We start from the raw sequence: 24,379 nt of genomic DNA, 5'->3' as shown, positions 1-24,379 counted from the left end.
AGCTTGTACCTTGTGCATTGTACCTGCATATATAGGATTTTGAGAGGCAAAGTACTGGTTTAGTTCTATGAATATTTTATTTCCTAACATATCCCCAACTTTTCTGGGAGAAGGCACAGTATATATTTCCATTCTAAAACTCTCCCACCAGTCAAGGTTTAGGACTTAGTTGGGCAGCTGGAGAACTATCACTGTTTCTAACTCCATCTAGTCTAAGAAATGAGAAAATTCATTGGTGGAACTGATTTGCAAGATAATTTTCATTTCTTCATTCAGCAGCAGGGAAAAGATTGAAAGACAAGGTAGACTGCCTGTGCCACCACTGTTGCTTTTCAGTACCATGACCAGTTTTCTCACATAGGCAGAAAGCACAGATGTTATGCTGTCCCTTAGGGGTTATTCTGTCTGTATAAAAGTTCAATGTATCTTGACTGTGGAGAAGGGTTTCCATGTCTTTCCTGAGGGTGTGAATAAATCTGAATATTTCTGGCAGATGAGATTTGCAAGGGAAAAATAATAAATAATAATACATTAAATAGTACTGGACAAAATAAAACAACCATGTGTGATTCAGAAAAGGAATGAAGACAGTTACTCACATTTTGTATTTTACTGCATGAGAGATATGCAATATTCTGCTCTAATGCAGGCACAAAAGTATGAAGGGCTCAGGACTAGAAGGAATTACACATTTTTAAATGTTTAGAATGAAAACAGAAATTTGTCCTTCTCTGCATTAAGTATCGTACCAGCTTTGAGAAAGTGCCTGAGCTATTCCAAATGTCCATTTCAGTTTCACACTGACAGCATTTTAAGAAACTAGAAAGAACTCTTCCTCTGCTATGTGAAAAGAAATCTACTTCAGATAATAATGAATTCAAAGCAGTCTAGCCACAAACTAGAACAGAGCCCATACACCGGACTTGAGGTCTGACAATAACACTTCATTTATAACTGAAAAACAGTGACACTGTCTGTTCATGTGGGCAGGAAATATGGGCAACAACAAAATAGAAAAAAAAAAAAAAAATTACTAATTTTGCTCCAGAGAATAGGATGGGATTAGTGAGATGGAGAGAGTGCAAAAGCCCGTTAGCAGAGTACTGTATTCCTACCTTCATTTCTCCACCCCCTGAACTACTGTATCAAGACATAACCCATGAGATATTTCTTCAGAAACAGACCCCAAGATCACAATTTAGCAAAAAATTAGTCCTCGAGTGTGACATACTATTCGCAGTATTTCTGAACAACAGCAATGTATATAGCACAGTTACAGTGCTCCTAGATCAGATCTGTATCTATATAAATGCTTTATCAAATAATATGATATTAAGTGAATACACAATTTTACTAATAAATTATTGCCAGAGATGCTACAGAATGTTGTATACATGACCTCCATTATTCCAGTTTATTAATACTTAATTATAAAATAATATGTAATGTACTAAAATAGTCAACTGCTATATAAATAATTATTTTTAAATAGAATAGCTAAATTATTAAATTTATATATTATATAAATCTCACTAATGGTAACTTATAAATTATTACCAAAAGTAATACCCATTATCTTTTCATAAGTTTATAAATTTTTAAATCTATTTTTTAATAGATTTTCAAATTTTGCACTGACAATCTATGCATGAGTTACTTGAGACTGCATGTTACTATGCAAACAGTACAGCTCCTAATTTTCTTATTTACAGATTTCTAATACTAGTCTTTCATTTATGTCACTTCTTTTTACTAACTTACAGTATTCTTTTAGTTGATTTGGGGTTGTTTTGAAATGTTTCTACAGTACTTTGCCTGTTCTAAGAATTACTCACTTATAAGGTATCATGGGAGATGCAGGATGGCCAGAGAATCCAGCAAATACAAGGCGGGTATACCATAAATTAACTGCAACTTACACCTGGAACTGTAGCAGTTTAGCATTTCTTTTAGTAACATCTTCACACAAAAAAACCCCACTTATATTTGGGTCCTTCATTTCATTCTTTTTCCAAGGAAAAGTCAAAATTTATCCACAGATTACTTTATGAAAATTCTACATTTGTCAAAACTCTCACAGGAAAGTACTTCTGTAACAATTTTTCAACCAATCCTTAGCTCAACTTGAAATCTCAAAAATGAGATACAAAGCAATTGTGAAACTGATTTTGAAAATGCACAGTATGGGTATGAAATTCTCTCTGACTTTGCACAGATCAAGAGCAACTAATTCAAGATCTGTGTTAGTGAAAAGAAAATCAAGTTCTAGATACTGAAATTTCTTTCAAAAGACCTTTAACAGAATTTAATTTTCTGCCACATAGACAGCAGCAGACTTGGTTTGATATGTCTTTGCTCAGGGGCATAAAACCTGATTTGTTTATTAGTTAAGGGTGCACTACAGTTTCCTTATACCAAGATTTATAGGGATATATGGAATGTCCTGTAAAGATAAGCAAAGTGATCACAGTAAGCGCATAGACCTCTATGCCAAAATCCACATACTCTGTTGCTCAGTATGGCACAATGGCCTTCAGGGTGTGCATAGGTAGCCATGATTCTGGTTTAGAGTGTGCCTCACATGGCTGTGGTGCTGAAACAAACAGGTGGAGGGCGTCAGCTGCCATTCTCTGCCTCTCACAATGGCAATGCCTGATTTAAGTAGAAGTGAAATAAGAGGTGAGAATTCATAACAAGAAGTTTTTCAAAAGTAGATAAAACTGAGGGCAGGAGTTCAGATTTTACTTCCAATTATATGTTTGTACCAATGGATTTTTTCCTAAATATTTCCAAGTCTTAGATAATTTCTCTGACACACAAGGGGCTTAGTATATATTTCAGTTCTTCCACTGTCATTTCAGATACCTGCACAAAGCATAAGATTTTAACTGTAACATCTAAAAAATATAAACAAAGTGATATGCTAAGTACTCAGTACTGACCATATTCAGCAGGACACTTTAGTCACTGGGACTTCTCAAAAGCTAAAAAACTGTCATCTACTTAAATGTCTAGTTGAATCTCAGCCAATGAGCTTCATTATACTCTATGGGTTTTATCGTTTTGACCTTTACCGCACAGTAAATTTTGCCCTTCTTGTGGTATTTATAACATGTTGTCTGTCATACTTGCAAAGGAGATTACCACAGATTTATCTACTGCAATTAGAAAAGGATGAGCTTACAGTTGACTATAACGGTTGCACGCCACAGAAAAATGCATATTGTTTATATTTTTTTAAAATTATCTTTAAATAAATGGGCAACACATTTTAATTTCTTGAAGTAAACATGACTCAATCAGTATATAAAATCTGTAGCACCCATTAAATCTTTCACAAAAGTAATTTCCTCTCAGGCATTTAAGAATTTTTTTCAACTGCTCGGTCCTATACATAATGAATTAATTATTTGAGAAACCATATAGAGTATGTAACTATTTGTTATTAGGACCGGTTTCCCTAAGATGCATCTACAAGCTGTGAAAGAAGGTAACTCAGAGTACCTGAAGTTAAGCATGATTTCCAGGAACTTGCCAGAAATGCCTACTTGTCTTATTTTCATGAACAACTTACTGATTCTTTTCAAAATTCCCATAAAGTTATAGCCTTAGAATAAAACAGCCAATAGAAAATTCAAGATGAACAAATCAACTGTAAGCAATACAGTTTTAAAATAAAAGGTGTCAGACAATTTTGACCACATAATTTAATATACATGCATGTGTGTGTGTCTGAGTACTACATATGTTTTCAATATGCATAAGTTTGAGGGAACTGTACAGCAAAAACACTGAAGCACTTAAAATTGCCAGCCACCAATTTACAAGAGTCAACTAGTTACATGTAAGTCACACATCCATACATCCATGGAAGATCCATAGAAGCAAAAAATATAAAATGAGATGCTTGGATAACACTAGTAAGATGTATGTTATTCAGTTACTGAGGGACATCATTTTAGCAAGTTGAATAATCATCAATGCCTGGAGTTACTAAACTTCAAAATCAACAAGGACTGAGTGCATCAAATAGACTATTATGAGAGAAATATTATTTGACTTATATTGCCAGGGACATTTTCAAGATTGGATGTGTGATGACCTAGCAGCAACCCTTATTATTCTTGACTATTAGCCAGGATTTAATTGTAATTCAGCCCATATAAACAGAGCAAGATTGTTATCAGAGTTCATTTCCCTTATAGATACCTACATAAATTATCAAACTTGTCATAAGAACCAGCACATGAAACACAGTTTGACAGAGCAGGCTGTGGCTGTGAACACTGCATCATTTGTACATTCCAGTTTGCACTACGCCTGAAGCAAGTTATGTCTCTGACAGGTTACTGTCATGTACTTGAAAGAGATGTCCAAAAAAGGCTGATGGACTGTTCCAGGAAATCAAAGCCAAGATGGCAAATAAAAGACCTTAAACTCACAGCCTCATGCACTTTTTTATCTACAAAAAGATTCATGGGTGGAATGAATGTGCCAGAGCCTCTCAGAAGAGCACATGAGCCAGAGCACAGAGTCTTTCGAGCAGAAATCAAATTTTCATCTTCTAGGAAACATTAGGAAACACATTTCAGGAACAATTTTACCAATTTTCAAAAGTATTAATTTGTTTTTGAATTGAGTTTGCCTTAGAAATTCCTTTACCAAGTCTGTATTTCTTCCTTTCCTATATTGTCCTCAAGTAGTAAATCAGAAGTCAAGAGTACGAGTGTGTACTATATAGTAATGTTTGCCAAGAGATGCCAGGAGATCTACAGCCTAAGAGGAGGGAGCTCTGAGGAAGTGTGCATAAGTGATAGAAAGGAAATGCAGCAGGCAGAGCACCTCATGTGGGAGAGCCCAAGTTACTAGCTTTAGGGTCTGCAGTGACAGGTCTTCAGGAATCACACATTTTGATGAAGCAGGTTGAGTCTGTATGTGTGCTACCACCCAGAAGCACCTGATAAGAGAATGCAATTTTATTTAGCTGTTTAATCAACAATTGAGTTCACCTTGTAAAACAAAGCTGGTAAAATATAATCATGCCAAGCAAGCTGGAACACTAGGTGAAGACTTTCTAAAATCCAGCCCTCTAGATATAACTTTCCAAGCCATCTCCATTAGGCACTGAACACCTGAAAACTTTATTCTGTCAGTGGTCTGTCTCATTAATATTATCCAGCACTGATCATTTTTTGGTAGCATTTGAACTTCTTCCTAAGAAAAAGCAATGTTTTGATATTATACTGTTTAGATTTAGATATTCAGCTTAGAAACTCAATGGAATGACTTATCATTTTTCTAGCAAAAGTTCCCTACCTAAAGATGTTCTGAATTGCACTTATTTTGCCTGAATTGGGAAAATATCTTCCATCCTGTCCATGATAAACAGGAGGGTTACAGCAGGCACATGCACACATCCACAAAGATAGGAAGTCACATGAAGTATTCAGTAAGTGTTCAGTCCTCAGCCGTGTCCTAGGGTAAGAGTCCAGCAACTTGTGGGAGGGCACTATGCCAGCCTAACAGATGGACGTACATATGGGTAGTCAGGATATCAGGACATCATGTGAAGCCATCAAGTATGGATAGTAAGGACATGATTCCAAACTAAGAACATGAGCTTTCTGTAAAGGTTAAGGGGATGTTAAGCTGGATTTACTTTCAAAAGTCAAGAATAAATTCCATTGACATGTCCAGTAAGTTATGTTCTTAGTTAATCAGGTGAAGCTGTTGGTGGCTGAAAAGAGATTTTTTCTAACAGAAGTATTATGAGGTAAAGTTTTCATGAAGGAGATTTCATTCTGACAAACAAACATGTACTATTCACAGGGAGATGCAGTTAATGATAATGATTTTGCACTGGCAGTGCTTTGACCCTACATCACCATCTGGCCTGTGCCTTTTCCCTAAAGGAGACGGGAAGAAGCCATTCGAGCAGCGAATGCAGCCCAGATAGCCAAAGGCATCCTGCAGCAACCATTACCCACTGCCCTTTCCTGATGAGGAGAGAATGAAAAGATCAGAGGCACAAGACCTCCCTACACATATTGCTCTGGAAACTTCTGGTCTTAGCTAGCATTGCTAATGCATCTGGCATGCACACCCCAAAACAAGCACCAGGCATTCACATCCCACAGCCGTCTGCTGCTCTGTCCGTCAGCAGGAGAGAATTCACTTCTAAAACACTGAAACCCAAGGATGGGCTAGAGCCTGCTGTTGAAATATGATTCCAACTCTTACCAGGTCGAATCACAGACATCTCACTAGATCATGAAGGGCTTTTTACATTTTACCAATTGACTAAGCAGAGCATTTGAAATTTTATTCCCAAGCAGAGGGGAGAGGTGGCATCTTAGTTTATGGAGCACTGTGTATTCAGAAGAAAGTTGAGTCAGGAAGCAATGAATTACTTCTTCAACTGAAATGAGATGTTCAGAAAAAAAAAAACACATTAGAACTTTATGAAGATGAATAGTACATAGGTTTTGTTGATTAAAAGGATTTGTCTGTTTCTCCCAGTCTTGATCTAAAAGCCTAAAGAGAGGGAGAACCACTGCTTCCTCTCATACAGCTTGAATTACCTGCTTTCAGCTTACAGACATTTAGGTTACTTCTGCTACATTCCACAGCTCCTTAGTATTTAGCACTCTTTCCATGAAGTTACTGATTGCAATGCAAGTCACTTCTCAACTATTTTTCACTACACAACAAAGACTGACATCTTTAAGGTTCACACCAAAGGAATTTTCTGAAGAATGTGATTCCTCTGCTCTTTTTTATGCTCTCTCCAAGTTTTCAATATCCTTTAATAATTCAGATGCTAGAAAATGTATGCAAGTATCCAGTTTTAGTTTTCCCAGAGTTATATACATAGGGAAAGGCTGACTTCTTATTCTACCTCTTTATGCAGGCTATGCTGGCCATTCTTACATATTATCCTATTATTTCTTTTGTGAGATAAGAACATTCCAGGATATAGATACCATATTTTAATTTCAGCCTACATGGCCTGGTTCTGTAACCATACGATTAAATTTACTGTTTCAGAATGCATTTTTTTTGCATGTAATGTCCTACTTACAGAATAATCCATATTCTTCTATTTTGACTCATTATCATGTCATTAGCCACAACACAAGTAGTTTTTGAAGCATCCAGATATTTCATAGAAGTGATTTAATATTTTCTCCAAATCTTTTCAAAGCAAATTAATGTTTCTGTGGTCATTTCTGTGGACTTTCACTAGAAACTCTGGCATAGAATTGTGATCTTCCACTAATGACTTTTTGGAAGCTCTCAGCCAATTTCTAATGAGCTTTCTTCAAGTATAGTGCTGTCACTATATTAGAATACTGTACAGCAATCAGTTGAATACCTTACAAAAGCACGTCTGTAATGGCTATTTGGTTGGGGTTTTTATACAAAGAATATAATCATCAAATCAGATTTTTGTCTGTTAATATTGTCTGTGTTAGCATACTGGGAGACATTAATTATATTCCTGTCAGGTATTCATAATTAAATTAAACTAACATCACAAATTTCATTATTTTACTTAGAACTCATGTCAGGCTCACTGCCATAGCAGTCATTTCAACCACTGCGTCCCTTTTATGAATGCTGGCACAATATTAGCATTGTTCCAACCTTCTGGAACTTTGCCCAGCAGGATTTGTTGAGATTACATCAGAGCTGTAGACTTCTGAGTTGTAGGCCTAGGCATTTGATTACACTTTTTCCAAGTTTGTTGATGATTTGGATCTAGCAAAGAACTACCATAATATAATCACAAATATTATCATATAATATTCAAAAATATATCTTAAGGGATCTGTCTGGTTGTTGCCTAATAATTATCACACACTTTTAAACAATTTGACAACAGCTGTTCGTATTAGGATTTTTATGGGCTTTCAGTATTACTGGAATTATTTTTTATTAGTGCAGTTACATACCTACTTACTCTCCTTATTCTTGTTCTGATGTTGTCACATATCAACTTTCTGTATTTCATACCTCTCAGTTTTCACAGACGTATATTTACTTTCTCCTTTCTCTATTCACTGTATGCTTGTTAATTCCTATTTGCTACCTTTACTTTTGCGTTCAATGCAGATGAACTTGCAACTAAGACTTTCAGCATATTTAAATAATTACTGTTTTGTTACATAACATTTTCATTAAGAATTCCAATCTTTCATTCATGAATTTGTCTGATTTCTTCTCTCCATTATTTCCACTTACATTTTTCTCAACCTTAGAATATTACCACTTAGAAGAATCACTGTTTTTCTGCTTTGGATTGTTCTTTGTCTACTCCGATTGCAGTCAGGTCATAAAAAGCACCCCTAGGGCAGTCATGAACTTCTAGTCCAGAAAGTTAGTCATATTTATCAATTATAATGGGAACTTAAATTAAAAAGACATCATGTTGGGCATGGCAACTTGTGATCAGAAAAATTTTCTCCTTTTAGAAAAATTTAGTATTTTACTAGCCATTTATTTGACAAAGCTCCAGCACATAGACCTTCCACTACATTTATTAGAATGCATGCAAAAATCCCACAAATTTGTGTTATCTAGAACTCCAGAATACCATGTTTCTTTTAGCTACTTTGTTTATCCTAGGAGCTGACACCCACTTGCGTTACAATCCCAGTAGCTTGACTACTCCCTTTAGCTTTCAGGATTGGCTTTCTCACTGATGAGACTTTCCAGATCATTGCCTTTGTTACTAAGACCTCATGACAGCTATTTCATACAACAAGAATCCCACAGTTTGTGTCTGTCTGTTCTCTCCCTTCAAACACATTTTGCTGGATAACAGTTAAGTACTATAATGCATACACTATGACTTTACATCTGACACTGTATATGATGACTTTTTTCTTTTTTCTATAACTTTGAGGTTTGTGTATTTCTAACTACTCATGCTCAATTATCTTATATAGCATCAGGAAGGGTATGATTGCCATGAGTATGATTTTCCACGGGTGTGATTTCCATGAGAAAGGCATCTATATTTAGAAAAAGCTACTCCTTCCACTTGGCCAATGGAGCTGGATCAGCGTTACACTTGTGAAAGCTTGCAGCAATGACAGCATTTCTCTTCTGCCTCAGGGGACCTGCTGCTGATCTGTTTTTCTATATTACCCTTCATACTGTATGGCCATTTAATGCCTTCTTCTTTTTGATACCTGTTAAGAACTATATCACAAAAAAACACTTAATGTTCCTGAAATGGCAGTGAGTGTGAAGAGAATCTGGCTCAGTCCTTTACTTCATAGTATATTATGGACCAGAATCTTGGGCGAATTATTTTTTTTTTCCTCTTCTATTCTGCTTTGCAAGGAGATTCAATTAGTTCTTAAAATAGTTTATGTAGTTTAATTTGGGGAAATAAATGAGGTTACTTTCACAAAAATGTCTTAATCTGCACTTTTTCTGCAAGATGGACAATATTCAACAAATCTGAGCTCCCTTTTCTATGAACATAATAAGACATTTCTCAGTTGAATGCCCAGAGGTGCATAGCTTTTAATGAGGGTTTGGAAAAGAATAGCTATGGGGGAAAAGAGAAAGAGAATGAGAGAAAGAAAGAGAGAGGGGAAAAATAAAGTAAAAAGACATCTTCAATTTTAGCATATACAATTCAATACATGCTAACTCTTAGCCAACTTGCTAAAAAATAAGAAACTAAACCCATTATTTGTCAGCTAGTTATTTCTTGTAAAGATTACTGATGTCTAAAGGTATACTTAACCTTAAAATCATCATGTAATATTTGTAAACATACACTTAAGCTCTGTAGTTCTTTATTTTGTTGTTTAAAAACATATAAAATATGTCCTACCATTTTTTTTCACCTTACACTGTACCTCTGGTATTTGTTGAGTGCTATACTTTAAATAGGCTTACCAAAAACGTAAATGAAAAAAGTCAAAGCATTTTCACAATTAAATCAAGTTGTTTTCAAAACTATTCTATTTGCATGTAGTTCCACTGAATTAATGAAAACCCTACTGCTAGCACCTTTCCTGATTCAAAATTCCCTGCCTTGACATAGACTGAAAAATTAATGAAAATTACTTAAACTAATATGTCAATGCTTGTTGATACAGCTGAAAACAAAATATAACAAATTCATTTTCACAGTGCTTCATTATTACTTGGGCTAAGTTGTTATGGTTTTTTCACCCACCTCTTCAACCTCAGAAAATAATCTGATATTTCATCACTGACCCTTCTCTAATGGTACTGACCTATTTCCATTCACATTAGACATTGGTAATTTTTTAATTGTCTGCTGTCACATATTAGGATGCTTTGCATTTTACAGCATTACATTCTGGGTACTCTTTTGTTAACAGACAAAACTGAGCAAACAATGGATTTTCTATTCCTCATTAATCCTGAAAAATATTTTTTTATATATTTGCAGTGAAATGAAAAGTTCAAAATATTAACTTTGTCTCATGGGAATATCTTGTGCAATGTGGGAAAAAAAAATCATTTTCCAGTATTGTCCTTTAAAAATTATAAATATTTCATTTTGAAAATGTCTACATGAAACATTTCTGTTGCTCTTTTCTAAAACAGCACTGCTGCTTGCAATGTTTCCACGTAAAAAAAAGATGAGTTATGAAATTCAAGTGCAGTATATCTTACGTTCACTACCACTATATTACAAGTGACCATAAAATCAAGCATTTATACTAAGCAAATAAGATTAAAACCATTGAGCTTGCCTCATTATCATAGCCTGTAACATCTATAACAAAAAAAGAATGAAAAATCCTCCCCAGTTATTCAACAGTCAACTGGCAAATAGTTTACTGACAGATATCTACCCTGACCTTCCATGTCTGACTACCTAGCATGTGGTAACACACTGTGTGTAGTGCACTTAAGAGACTCTTACAGAGGTGCAAGGAACCAGGCACAAGTTACTCAAAGGTGTACGCAGAGACAGAAATATTCTCATTAACAAGTCAGAGACGTTGCTTTTCAGAAGCAGAGCTACTTGCTATATTCTTAAAGAAAAAGACTGTGACATAAAGATTTTAGACTAAGTTTAGGGCCTAAATTATTCCAAGTAACACTCATGTTTGAACACGCCATCTTTGTAAATTGGCAGTCATGAGAGCCCATCCAGAAAAAATTTCCAGACCCAGCCTTCACCCCACTATGCATGTACCAGAGACCATCTCTGAGAAGAAGTTTGAGGGGTGTTCAATATGGACTGTAGGAACTGACTTCAGTCTGTGCTCTTGAAGAAATCCCCTCTGACAAAACTCAAATGTAGTTTTAAGGTGAACTGAGACAGCAAGAACAAAGCCCATCTTGCAATTTCTGCAGCAGCTGTGGTTTCCTAAAAATTACTCTTCATGCAGCCTGGAACCTAAATCTTTACTCTTCCATGTACAAACATTTTTCAACATTTTTCACTCTCCTCTTTTCTTGGTCTCTATTTTACAGACTTACAGTATCATTGCTTGTTTCTTTTTCATTTCATTTTTCTTTCCTTGCCAAATATTTAATTATTCTATAGGTCCCGTACGTGTTTATATATGCTTAAACAAAAAAGCATTAGGAAACTGTCCTCCTGTATATAACATGTTCAGCATTACAGTTAATCACCATAGCTCTATTAGTGTACATGTAGATATTATAATTAGGAGGTTAGCAATAATTTTGTCAATGCAGTAGCATAAGAAATGCTGGAGTGAGCAGTTCAATAGTATTTACCTAGGTATTAAATTATATTATAAAGGGTATTAAAGGGAGAGAAAACAAGATATTTATGTAGGCCAGTCTTAATAATGGGCCTTGAGAAGGTAATTTTTTTCTTTGTTTGCTAGTCACCTCTAAACACTGTAAGATAATACCTTACAAAACCTACATTATTCCTATAAAACAGGTCTGATTGTCAGCAACCGTTTCAGTGACAGAATGAGTATCTGTTCCCTATGGAGGGTAGAATGAATCGTCAAAGGGAACAGGTCCCATTTAATCTCCGTAAACTCCCTAATATCCGCGAAATGTACTCTTCTTGTCTCTACCCATCCCCCTTAAAAATGGCTATTTAATTGACAAAGGATATAATACATTTCAACCTGCCATCTATTTTTAGTCATTCTATGCAATGAATTTTTTAAAAGACAGTCATACTGATACATCTGCAGTATGTTTAATGAGAAGCTTGTGAATTTCCCATTTTTGTCATACAAGGTATATTGTTTTCAGTTAGATTACATTTGAAAAATGGTGACATAAAGACATAGCTTAGAAGATACAAGTAAAAGACGAAGAGAATTGTACAATCCATTACCCAATGTTTGTGTGGAAATACAGTAGAGACATTTTAGTGGTGTGGGGCTGTTGTCTACAAAGTCAATTGTGAAAATGGGATCAAGAGCTTCTTTGTGTTATCTTTGGTTTCTTCATTCATTTTTTATGTGGTTTTGGATAAAACACTTCTTTTTTATGCCTCAGTCCTACCACATTTAGAAGAAATTAAAATAATACCTGTAGACTTCAGAGGGCAGCGACAGGCAGCATTTGCAATGTCACCTTGGATTCCTGGGATATATAGTCTTTATGGGTACAAATACTATTAACTGTATAGTCTTAGCATCAACTTTTCTCATATTCCTCATGTGTGCAGCTACATATCAAATGGGGGTAAGGAAAGGAAGTAATGTCCAAGGGTGATTCTTTCCTTAAGAGCCAAAGCTTTGATAAAATTTAAATAGGTTCTTTACAGTTCAGATGTCTCCAAAGATCTGAATAAATGACATCAAGTGTAAAGATGCAAAGAGCTGTAAGTAAAAATAGACAGAAATATTTGTCTATTATTTCTTTCATGGGGTTGTTACTGAACTGAGCAAGTAGCTATATGGTATCTGTCTCCAGCCATCTGATTCTACATCACTAAGAACTGGGCAATGTTCTCAGTGCAATTTTAGTCATTCTTCCACTCATTTTTATTATATAAGCAAGAAGGGTAAACTATAAAAATCTGTTAGCAAAAATCTATTAGCAAAAATCTATTTGTTTTATCTGACACAGAAATGGTCGTGCAAAGGCATTTGGAGCCCTTTAACTTAACATCACATGAAAATCTGCAGGATCTTCACGTGACTTTTCAACTTAACACTACAGGAATTGAGTTCTTTGCATGATTTGAGAATGAAAGCAATTTTTTTCCAGTAAGTCCACTGAAAACAAGATTCCCTGTGACATGCTGCATTATTCCTGGCTTGTGCTTGATTAAAAGCAAAAAGGAATAGATTTTCAGCCCTCGATTGATCGTGCTGGTCATACTCATCATCCCTCAATATTTGGCAAACTGGCTTTCACCTGAATATTCAATACACATTCTCAGTGCAGCTGTCCCTAAATGTCAACAAAAGCTCAACTAAGTACCCTGTTTGCTTAGAGTGGACCTCAAATAGGAAGTAAATGGGCTTCTGAATTTTAAGCATAAAAGAAAAAGACTTTCTTCAGTGGTAAGTCACAGAAATCACATAAGGCAGGGCAAATATTCACTGAGTACTGATTTTATTACAGTTTCTTTTCCTTTGTTTCTAATCCTTCAAGGATTCAAGTTGCTTTGCTTTACCGATCTCATTAGTAAATTGCAACCAGTCATTTTCAGCTGTCATTCTCCTGCACCACTCACAGCTTGATGAGAGTTCTTTCTTGCTACAACAAGGCTTTAACTTGTTACCAGAATCTTGACAACATATAGGAAAAGTATTGGCTTGCTTCCATTTCTTTGTTTAATGTTTGGCAGAAAGTAGATATGGAGAACAGGAAATAAGGTCACAATTCCATAAGACCACATGTGAAGCTGCTTCAAGTAAGGGTATTCAGCTTACCCTTAGGAAATTTCAAGCATGCAAAAGCCTTATCAGCAGTGTGCAAGTGAGCCTTATTTCACAAGATTTTGTACCCTCTTCTTACTTTGCCTTCTACCATACAGACTACACTGATCTGTATAAGGAGCATGTCCATGTCCTTTATCTGCCAGCATTCGGCATCAAATTAGATTATAAAAAGCAGTCTGGGCCTGAGAACAACACCTGATTTATCAGCTTTTCATACACTCTTAAGGGTCTTCTTACTACTTGTATTTGGGCATAGTGGAAAAAAACAAAACACAGCTTCAGACTTCTTGAACACCCCCACAAAACAGGATAGTCTCTCCTTTCCCAGGACTTGATAATACATTTTACTTCATTAAATTCCCTTTATTTTCTGGCTGGAAAATTATTGCCCTGCACCTGAATAAACAGAGTAACCACCTTTCCAAGACTTGTCCCAGTCTGGAAGAAGTGGAGAGAGATACTTCTTTTGTCCACAAGGGATGAAGAGAATACTGGATTTTGGGGGTTAAGGGTTGGTAGAAAGCTATGCTTTGGCTTTGCATCCCAAAGATGAAGGCTCTCTAGACAAAGTCAAGAGAAGGTCTTCTGATCTTCCAAATTAATCCTCCCTCAGATTATCTCTTCTCTTTCCCCAGAGAAGTTACTATTAACACTGGGCAATCCCCATGAGCCATTCTATGATGAAAAGGCAAAGAAGCCTGCAAATATGAACACTAGATAACAAAATGCCATTAGTTGTATTTTATTACTCGATGTTCTTTGTTCTTTGTACTTATGGAAGTCAACCCTTTCTTAACAGAGGAATATAAAGTTTCTACTTAGTAAACAGTGATGAGACTCTAATAATATCAGAGTAGCTAGTAAAAAATGAACCTATGAAAACAACACATATTTCACCTGATTACTAATAAAATGTGAACTATGCAGACTTTTCTGTGCTCCTTTTCAGTAAAAGGCTGATAGGATTAGCAATAATCTTAGTAAAAAAATTAATATTAAATGTATTTATTTGCATTTCTAGTATAATTTATAGTTTAAGATTTTAAATTAAAATGAAAGGTAAAAACTCTGTGATTGTAACCGATATGTTCTGAGTTTGTGCCTCTGAAAGAAGGCATTTTGAACATTTTTTTAATGACAAAACTTGAGTCATAGCAGGGAAAGTGGAGGGTAGTTATTTCCAAAATAGATATGCTGATTATTTAATAAAAGTGCAAAGAATAGCAAGTATACTTTTCTTGTCCCAGTATTATCATAAATAGTCACACTGCAGAAGTGTTCTACTCAGATCTGTCTTGAAACAGTGAAGAGGACTGTCTAGCTCTGGAAACATGAACAGTATCCCTGCCTCTAATTTTAAACTGTTTGTGCTCTTGTTGTAGTAGGCAAGCTGCTGTTGGCTTTTTCTTTATTCTGTTTTGATGTATGCCTTCTCAACTTTAACTTAGCAGAAGTGACTATGGATTGTAGAGTTACCTACACTGGACTACTTGTAGATTGCAGCAGTAAAATATTACCATAATCATAGAAAACTCTTGCATGAGGTCAACCTGTCCAGAAATCTAAATATGCACAGAGAGGACATACTCAACATCTTTCTCTCTATGGCCTTCATCAGTTGTTCAGAGCAGCTCTAGTAACAAAAAGTATCTGAGCTTGGGTGCAGGGCCTCAAAACTGTTTTAAAAATACAGTGGGACCAGTCACAGCTCCAGTGAAAGCAGTCCTCAAATTTGTACTGTCGGGGGAAGTCTGAATGTTTTAATGGTTAAATGTAGATAGCAACTGTTGTACTCATTCAGAGGTGCAGAGCCATCCTGTAGAACCATGATGGATTTTCCCCATTGTGTGAAACATGTGGCTTCTGCAGAATTAGGAAAATTAGCTATATGCCACGGTGTCTCATTTTTCAGAGATCATTTGAGTTTGGCATACGTAATAGTCCATGAATGCTTTGTTGCCAGGAAGGCTGGGTCATTTTTCAAAGTTTGATTGTCAGAGTTTTGCAAACGAGAGTGGAGGCTCCTGTTATCTAGAGTGCCTTCGCTGCTGTATTAATTGTATTGTCCTCTCTCAGTTGCTCAAAAATCCTAACATATCCTAAATCTTTCTTTATGAAATATAAATTGTAACTACTGCATACACTTTCACAGTTATTTGTTTCATACCAACCTGTGTCATCTTGTGAAACCATACTATTGAATACATAACTACAGAATCAGACATCATACCCATAGAGCATACAGAGGATCAGAATCTTTCTTCACATATGGGTGTTTTGCCACTACTTTAACTACATGAAGTCATAGAGAAAAGAAAACAATGGAATTGTCCTTATAACAATGGAATTGAAGCTGACAAGAAAATATACAGGTTTTCCTCTTTATCACCTCTAATGATAACAAGAGAGCACAACAGGTATATTTCATAATCAGTCTTCAGAAAACCCATACATATCACTCAATTTGGAATCTATTATTATAAAGCTATAATTTTTATAATGATTCTGATTATATCACCCACTTGCCCTGTGCCATTAGATGAGAAATGCAAATGCCAGAAACTTGATTACAATTGTTATTGCTCATCAGAAGCATTTCTTACTCTCAAAATACTCTATGCTGAGACAAGACAGGGAAAACATGCTGAGTGCAAAGAAAAGCAATGGAATGCCAGAGTGCAAATAGTGAATAAGATTGTTTATAAACAAGTTACTTCTTAATATTTCTTTGTTGCCATCAACTCCAACAACTCAAAGCTTATCTTTTGAATTTGCTAGTATTCTTTCTTTTTACCCAACTCTCACTTTTCAGTCATCCTAGGGTCTTGTTATTTTGTATTTCCTGATTGCCATTTCAATAGAGATAGATACCAGTAAGTGCAGCAGGTAAGAGTTTCTGTACTGATGAAGAACACTAACAGTTACTGCAACAGGCATTGTATTTTGGTTGTTGAATTCCTGTTCCTGAAATTCACAAAAATTAGATATTCTATTCCTCTTAAAAAGCCTGTAAAATTTCAGACTAATGAACTTGACTCATTAGCCTTCTGGTGCAATTCAAAGGAACTCTGCTGAATTATACCAGGTATTAAGCTTTCACATTTTTTGTTCCCAAAATATTCCTATGTACAGCTTAAATTTTTAACCCTGTGGTTTTTTGCCACATTCTTAAGCTGTGGACTTAATTCTCTGGACTGTTAAACAGCTTCTGCATCTCCCCAGAGTTCTGAATCCCTAGCTTCAGTTCAAATGAGGTTTGTAAATGCTTGAGGGCGGAATGTTCTACATAAATGGGAGATAGTGTCATTACTTAGCACTGTGGGAAGCATTTCAAAAGCTGAAACACCCTTGCCTTCAAAAGCAGGAAAGTTTTTAAAGAAGTGTGAGGCTCTTCATCATCCTTGTTTTCAAAAACAAATAAACATTTGTTCCACTGAATGTCAGTGCTCTTGAAAGCCTGTGTGCCTCAGCCTAGCCCCATCTACAGTCCTTTTCGTTTAAAGGTGTCTTATTGGGGGATAACTGTAACCTATAAACCTATATATCCATATATCAAAACACAGTGTATATCATGAAACAGAAAATATTTCCTTCCAAGCAAATTAAAAAATATAGGTTTGACTGTTTAAACTCAGTATGTTTTCTTATTAGCAAGCTAAAACCACAAAGATTATTTCTAAATTCTCTTCAGACCCTCTGTCTAACCAGTCTATGTTGCAATGCTTGGCCTGCAGCACTTCTATTTTTAGCTCTAATGGAACAGCCTTAAATTGCTTATTTTCTGTTTACTAAAGTCATTGAGCTTGTAACCATGGCAACTGTGGCAAGTGCCACAGCTTAACTGTTTTATTAAATGGATTGAAGGTACAGCTGCAAAACTTGAAAGGCCAGCATGTCAATTTCATACATAGCTCAAACTGCCATATATATCACATTATAGCAAGGACTACATTAAATAGGAGGAGCCAGAATCTGATCTTGGTTATAACACTATAAATCTTTACTATCTCTCTCCTCAATGGAAAAAAAATAATAATTATTATTGTTTTGTAACCCAGATCAGGGTCTGTTTTTGTCAAATTGCACAGCCTGTGAAGTTTCAGTGATTACTGCATCTGAACACAGAAATTGCAGCTGATGTACTTTAAACCAGTCCCTAGATACCACAGAAAGACACCATCTCACAACTGTGTTTGCATAAAGCTTTTTGCACATTATTGTATTGCTTACAGCAATCATATTATTTTTGGAACAACTAGATTCTCCTAGGTTAATAGAAAGAATTAAATCAAACTAATGACCTTGTCAAGTGAAATGTCTTTAGAGTTGTAGTGGAAGAATTAACACAATTCTTTAAATCCATAATTTGGCATTTGAACAGGAACACTCTGAATACCAGAGGTGCTGAGAAATTACACCTTCTGTTCATTTCAGCATAAGCTGGGTATGCTCCATATATATGAAAACTATGATTTTTAAATTCATACTCGAATTGTAATATCACAGCTAAGTAAAATGCTTCTGAAGATTACTGAAAATTATTACCACAGTTTAAATGTTGGAGGTTTTTTTGTGATAGAATATAAAACCCTATAGGATGAGATAAAAAACATATTTTTTAACACAAGCCTAAACATTCTACAGCCCCCAAAAGATTGAGAGCTAAAATAGGAATAGTGATATATTTACACCCATAAATATTTAATGCATGATTCATCCTGTTGTAATGGAACAAAAAGCTCGAAGAATGTTTGACATTTAGAAGAATGGGGTTCTGCTTCCTTCACTAGTGTTGTGGTTCAAACAGTGTTTGCATTGCTACTTTTGGTGCTAAATATGTCATTATCACAAGTCTGCCTTCATAGGTATTTCCAGTGAATAAAAAACAAAGTAAAATTGACATTTTAAAGAGAAATTTTTGAAGCAGTAATAATCTAATATATTATCAAAAGATGTCTTTGTTTCTATGGAAATGTTCCTCTTTAAAGAATAATGTGATTGATGTTCAATCATTAAATTTGAATAAATATTCTTCACTATCTTTTGGTGTAACTGGAATTACTGGACTGGAAAAAAAAAGTTTCATTTATGTATTTCTTTCCTTTTTTTTCTCCTCCATCTGCAGGATCTACCTTCATTTGCAACACCCACATAATACCAGTGAAAAATCAAGAGGGAGTAGCAATGATGTTTATTATTAACTTTGAGTATGTAACAGATGAAGAGAATGTGGCATCTCCCGAGAAGTGCAAGCCAATATTGCCATCCAAACTTGTAAATCGTAAGTTACTCATTGAAAGTTCTATGCTTACCTCTGCTCTTAGCCAGGAGACTAATTAACCTGGGCAATAATGAAACCAAATGATGCAATCCCCATTTTCTGACTCACTTAAGATAGAATTCAAAACAATAGGAAGTTAAATGTAGCAGTTACAAAGTTGGAAAGATAATCTGTTAGATATTTGGTAGTACTAACAGCATGGACCTTATGAGTACTGCTAGGAAACAGAAATTCAGTAACACTAAAACATTTCACAGTACTGAATTACTCTTGAAAAACTAGATTATTAATAGAAAACTGAAAAAAAAAAAAAAAAAGCATTATGACAGAGCCCAAATATTTCACCTTAGCCAATTCGAAATTGGGTATTTCTATTTTCCTTTCCAAATAAAACATAGTTGCTGGAAGGACTAGAAAATATAAAGCATGACAAAAAAGTTAAAACATAATAAACATCCTGATTTTATAAAATTGAAATATTTATATTGGCTTGAAGCATATGGGGGTTTTTGATATACAGGAAATGCTTTTGTTTTCATTCCACTCTGGAGCATAAGTATTGAAAAAATGAGGAAACTACACAAAACAGAAGTCCACTTTTCCTACAGCTAGACTGGGTAGGCTTCTGTCCTGCTATCTGCAGAATATGTGCCCTTACGTTCTGTGCAACAACAGCACATGACCCTTCTGCTTTGCATCTGCACTCACATAATCTGCTTTTACTACAAGATTTCCCAGAACACATCCTGATTTGTACAAGCTCTTAGTAAAGCACAGCATGCTCTAATGGTGAGTGTTAACACTCTCCCTGGCTGATTAAACAGCAGTTGGAAAATACCTTTCCACAGTGTAACAATCTTTAAGTATGATAAAGGGACCTGGAACCTAAGTTTTCTGATTGTTAAATCAACACTTCAGCTTTCTATAGACAGGAGACAAAGACCAGTACTATCCCCTCTGCAAGAAGTGAGGGGAGAACTTTCCTGGTGTAAGCATGATGCATTACCTGAAGTGATGACATATATTATTTTTATGATAGTTGTGTTGAGAAGATTGTGAGGGAAGGGCTTATAGCTGTGCATGTAACAGCATGACTAGGTTCCTTCTGATGAAAGCAGTCTTTGCCATTTTTTATAATCTAGACTTTCTGCACTTAATCTTCTGGACAAAATGAATAGGATCTCATCCAAAGCTGAAAAATATATAAACAGAAAGTCCACCCATAATACTGCCAAATCATTCACACTTTTAAAAGACTGACATTTATTTCTGTAAGTAAAAAATATTATTTTCATTAAGCATGGAGAAAGAGCTCTGAGTGAATCACTCCAGATGGGCCAAAGTGTAGATATAAGACTGTGGAACGGAAAATTTCTCCTACTGAAACTGAGAGTCTGCAAATAATTATTGATCATTTTTTAAAGAGCCTTTGTAGATATTCTTTACAATACATCTTTAAAATATTGTGCTTTTATACTTCATTTTCTTATTCTGTTTTGCAGCTTTTTGTTTAAATAACCAATACAGCAGCATTTTTAATTCTTACTGAGGTATCCAGAAAATATTTTACTTTTTTAATAATGTTATGGTAAAAATCTCCTTTAGGGTTATCAGAAAAAATAATAAAACTGCATAAGAAATATTATAAAAATTACATCAAGATAACCCCACTCATATTCTATTTCAGGATGCCATGAATTTGTGAATTTTGAACACTTCCTGATTTTAAAAAACAATTTTGTAATTTAAATAAAATTGTTCAGCTGTTCCATGCTTACTGTGGTTTTACTGACAAAATAGAAGGTTAAATACCTCATGTCCTGAAAGAGTTTTTTGTTCTGCTATCTGTGTTACATCACTGTACATTTTCAAGTGTTGTCACTTGCTGTATTCTAAAGTGAAAAAACACTAAAGAGGACATCCACAAAAAAATGCTTAGTCAAAACATCCTTCCCTTTACGGTATTTACACCTGACATACACAGGGGATTTTCTCACTGAGAGTTGTTGAAAAATTAATAGGTTGGGCTAAAGTACCTGATAGAAAAAGATCAAGGTGAAAAAGGAGCAAAGAAAGGTGACTTGAACCATTTTCCTGCCTGTGGGTTCAGCCAGATGCCAGAAACTGGCAGAAACTAGAGCAGGCACATGGCTGCTCTTACTCCTGCCTAATTGCTCATGGTTTCCAAGCAGAATGTTAAGTGGGCAGGATGGGAAGAATGGTGACACAAAATAAGCTACATAGCCAAAAATTCCTCTTGGCAGAGAGAATTCTTAAGAAAGTGGCCAACCAACACAAAACATCCAGAAGTAACTGCAATATACTGTGTACAGTTTAGTGGTGGACTTGAATTAAAACAAACAAAAGCCTTGAAATTTAGAAAAGGCAGAGATAGACCAATAAGCAACATAAGAAAGGCACAAAAAGTGGACCTGTAAAAACATCTTTTTAAATTCATGTTCCCCCCATGACAAAGGCAAACAGGAGACTCCTTAGGAGAAAGTTAGGTTTTCACCATTTTACTCTATTTAGAACATACGTCAGCAGGTAAAGCAGCTGATCTGTTTTCACTGTTATCTCACACAAAATGGACAGTAATGGAAAAAAATGCCTTCAAATCCAGCAACAAATTTAGAGAGTAAAAACTGAAAGCAACCCAGCCATATAACGAGTGAAACACATCTCTGACAAACAACCAAGATAAGCAAGATTTCAGACTACAGTATCATCTACTACCCAGAAGTATGCAGGTCATGAGAGATTTCTTTCCAGAGCTCCTTAGATTGAGCTTCCTCATAGCAGAATGCCTTTTCAACATGAGAGCTAATAAAAATGACCAAGTCAGGTTGCAGGAGAGAAGAACTAAAAGTGAATAGGAAATAAAAAGTTATTTTTCTGACTCTAGAAAATAAGATAACTCTTCCATACTATCATTCTTCCTCTAATTGATTTATTAAGAGCTCACATCACATGTATCAAGTCTAACATTGAAAAACCTTTCCTTTTTCTAAAAGCATCTATCCTGCTAGCTGCAGCCAAGAGTTTTGAACAAGATCACTTACCACAGTGCTCCTCATGACTGGTATCTAACACAATGTAAGAAAAAAGCATCTCATGCTTTACACTGGTGCATTCTGTTTTAAAGGCTCTAACAGAAAAGAGGGATTCCAACCTGCTAAAGGGCTGGGGGACCTCTAAAAAATTAAAGACCTATGGAAGGAAACTGATATTTGCTAGTTCAGAGACTACATTTACTTCTAGATAGGCAGGATATTAAAAATTTTACCAGCTGAATACTGACAGATATTTTGAACAGTATTTGTAAGCTCTTTGTGACAGGCATCTTGTCTTTTGTTATGTGTCATTATGACAGCCAACACGGCTAGTTTCTGATTATTTTTTTTAAATACAGAATGTTGCCATAAGTTTGATGACCACATTTGGGTATAAATAGAATTTGTTTTAGTCTCGTGCTCAAGAGCCCCAGTTTCTTAAGCAGCAAAAAGCTGAATAGACGGTAATGTGAAAAGCGAAGATACTAGCTTCACAATAGCAGTGTAAAAATCCTTTCAGCTGAGTCTTTTGTTCCCCTTATTCTTCCTTACAAGAATTTATCATTATTTCTCTATGGCAGTCTGACTAGTGTTTGTATAATCAAATAGCTAAATTTTGGAAAATTGTAACATGCACCAAATCTGTAAAGAACTGCTAAGTCACAGCCAACCAATTTTTCACTCTTTTCTGTTTCATTGCTTTTGTGTTTTGCCACAATTCTATTTTTCAATATATGCCATTTCACTAGTAAAACAAAGGAAGACTTTGTTCTTATATAACTCTTCTTATGGAAAAAAAAAAATATCCCAAGACATTGGTCATATATTTTTGTTTAAATTTCTATCCAAATTTATTTAGTACTATATCTGTCCCATCTTAAAATTCAGAGAGGTGGGGAAATACCTTCTGTAAGCCCTTATTCCATGACTAGGTAACACCCTCTTCTCCAGTAAGGATATATTCATAAAATGTGCAATTAAAGTGAAACTTACAGAAACTGGTATCTGCTATAGACATCCATTCATCATCCAGTCACTTTTTTAAATGAGATTTTATCTCATTTCCAGATATGACAAATTTATTAATTGTTAATTCAAGTATTTTCCAATAAGTTTCTTCTCTTTCTGTGTATGAGGCCTTTTCTTAGATTATGTAAATATAATTCCAGAAATTAACTTTTATACCCAAGGATAGAAACACTTAATAACTTTACCCCACCTCACTCTATCTACGAAATGCTGTAAGACATAAATGCCAGCTTTTTAAGGGAAAGGATATTTGTTTATCTAATTAAAGTGTTAAGACTGAATGTTTTGAGCTACATATACCCTAAAAATAGATCTTAATCGTACTATAACCATTCTTATGGACTGTTCTCTGTCACACCTAATAAGACATTAGCATCTGCTTGATTATTACTATGATGATAGACAATTATTCCTAAAAGTGTTCATAAATTGTCATTAATCTAATAATCTGCCTAAGTAGTATAAAATTTTCAACTCCAACTGAAATAATGTGTAAATATTTAGCAAGACAGTTTTGGGAAAAGGGAACTCCCAAATTTAGCAAAAAACCTCTATAAATACTACTAAATTATAATTTAAAATTTTTCTACTAGTAACAGTTGTTAGCCAAAATAATAATTCCTATACAGTATGTTTTACCAACTTCATTCAGCTTTCCTTATAAAGTGTTAAGTGCGTATTATATAAATATGGCTTTTAAATAATCTGCTGAGAAAAGGGAATGCAAGTGTCCAATTTTATTCCTAAATCTGTAAAATATTACAATCCAGCAGGTTCATCCATTCAAACAAAACCAACAAATTAATAATATTCCTGAAACAGTTAAAGCCGTAATCAGAAAACCTTTCAAGCAAGGAGATTCTTCAAGGTGCTTCCACTTCACCAAGTTTGGCTTTATTATGAGCCTAGCAATGGAGTTACATCTCAAGAGTTGAGATCACTGCATCCACTGAAGTTACAAACAGAACAAGCACAACTGAATTTCAAATCATACCTTTTCTTTCATAGAATCATAGAATGGTTTGGGTTGGAAGGGGTCTTAAAGATCATGTAGTTCCAGCCCCCCTGCATGGGCTGGGACACCTCCCACTAGACCAGGTTGCTCAAAGCCCCATCCAATCTGT

At 35.1% G+C, this 24,379-nt stretch overlaps 1 protein-coding gene across 2 annotated transcripts in view; it reads left to right on the top strand.

Moving 5' to 3' along the window:
- The window catches only part of KCNH7 (potassium voltage-gated channel subfamily H member 7), a 213,884-nt gene that overhangs the window by 106,015 nt on the left and 83,490 nt on the right, over positions 1-24,379 (top strand). For both annotated transcript variants that reach the window (XM_051624143.1, XM_051624144.1), the window contains exon 3: positions 19,018-19,173. In XM_051624143.1, coding sequence (XP_051480103.1) covers positions 19,018-19,173 — 156 coding nt within the window. The remainder of the gene's footprint in view (positions 1-19,017; positions 19,174-24,379) is intronic.

This window comes from Apus apus, chromosome 6, assembly GCF_020740795.1.
Source record: "Apus apus isolate bApuApu2 chromosome 6, bApuApu2.pri.cur, whole genome shotgun sequence".
NCBI lineage: Eukaryota > Metazoa > Chordata > Aves > Apodiformes > Apodidae > Apus > Apus apus.
Note: the sequence above shows the minus strand (reverse complement) of the source record. Positions and strands in the feature narration are given on the sequence as shown.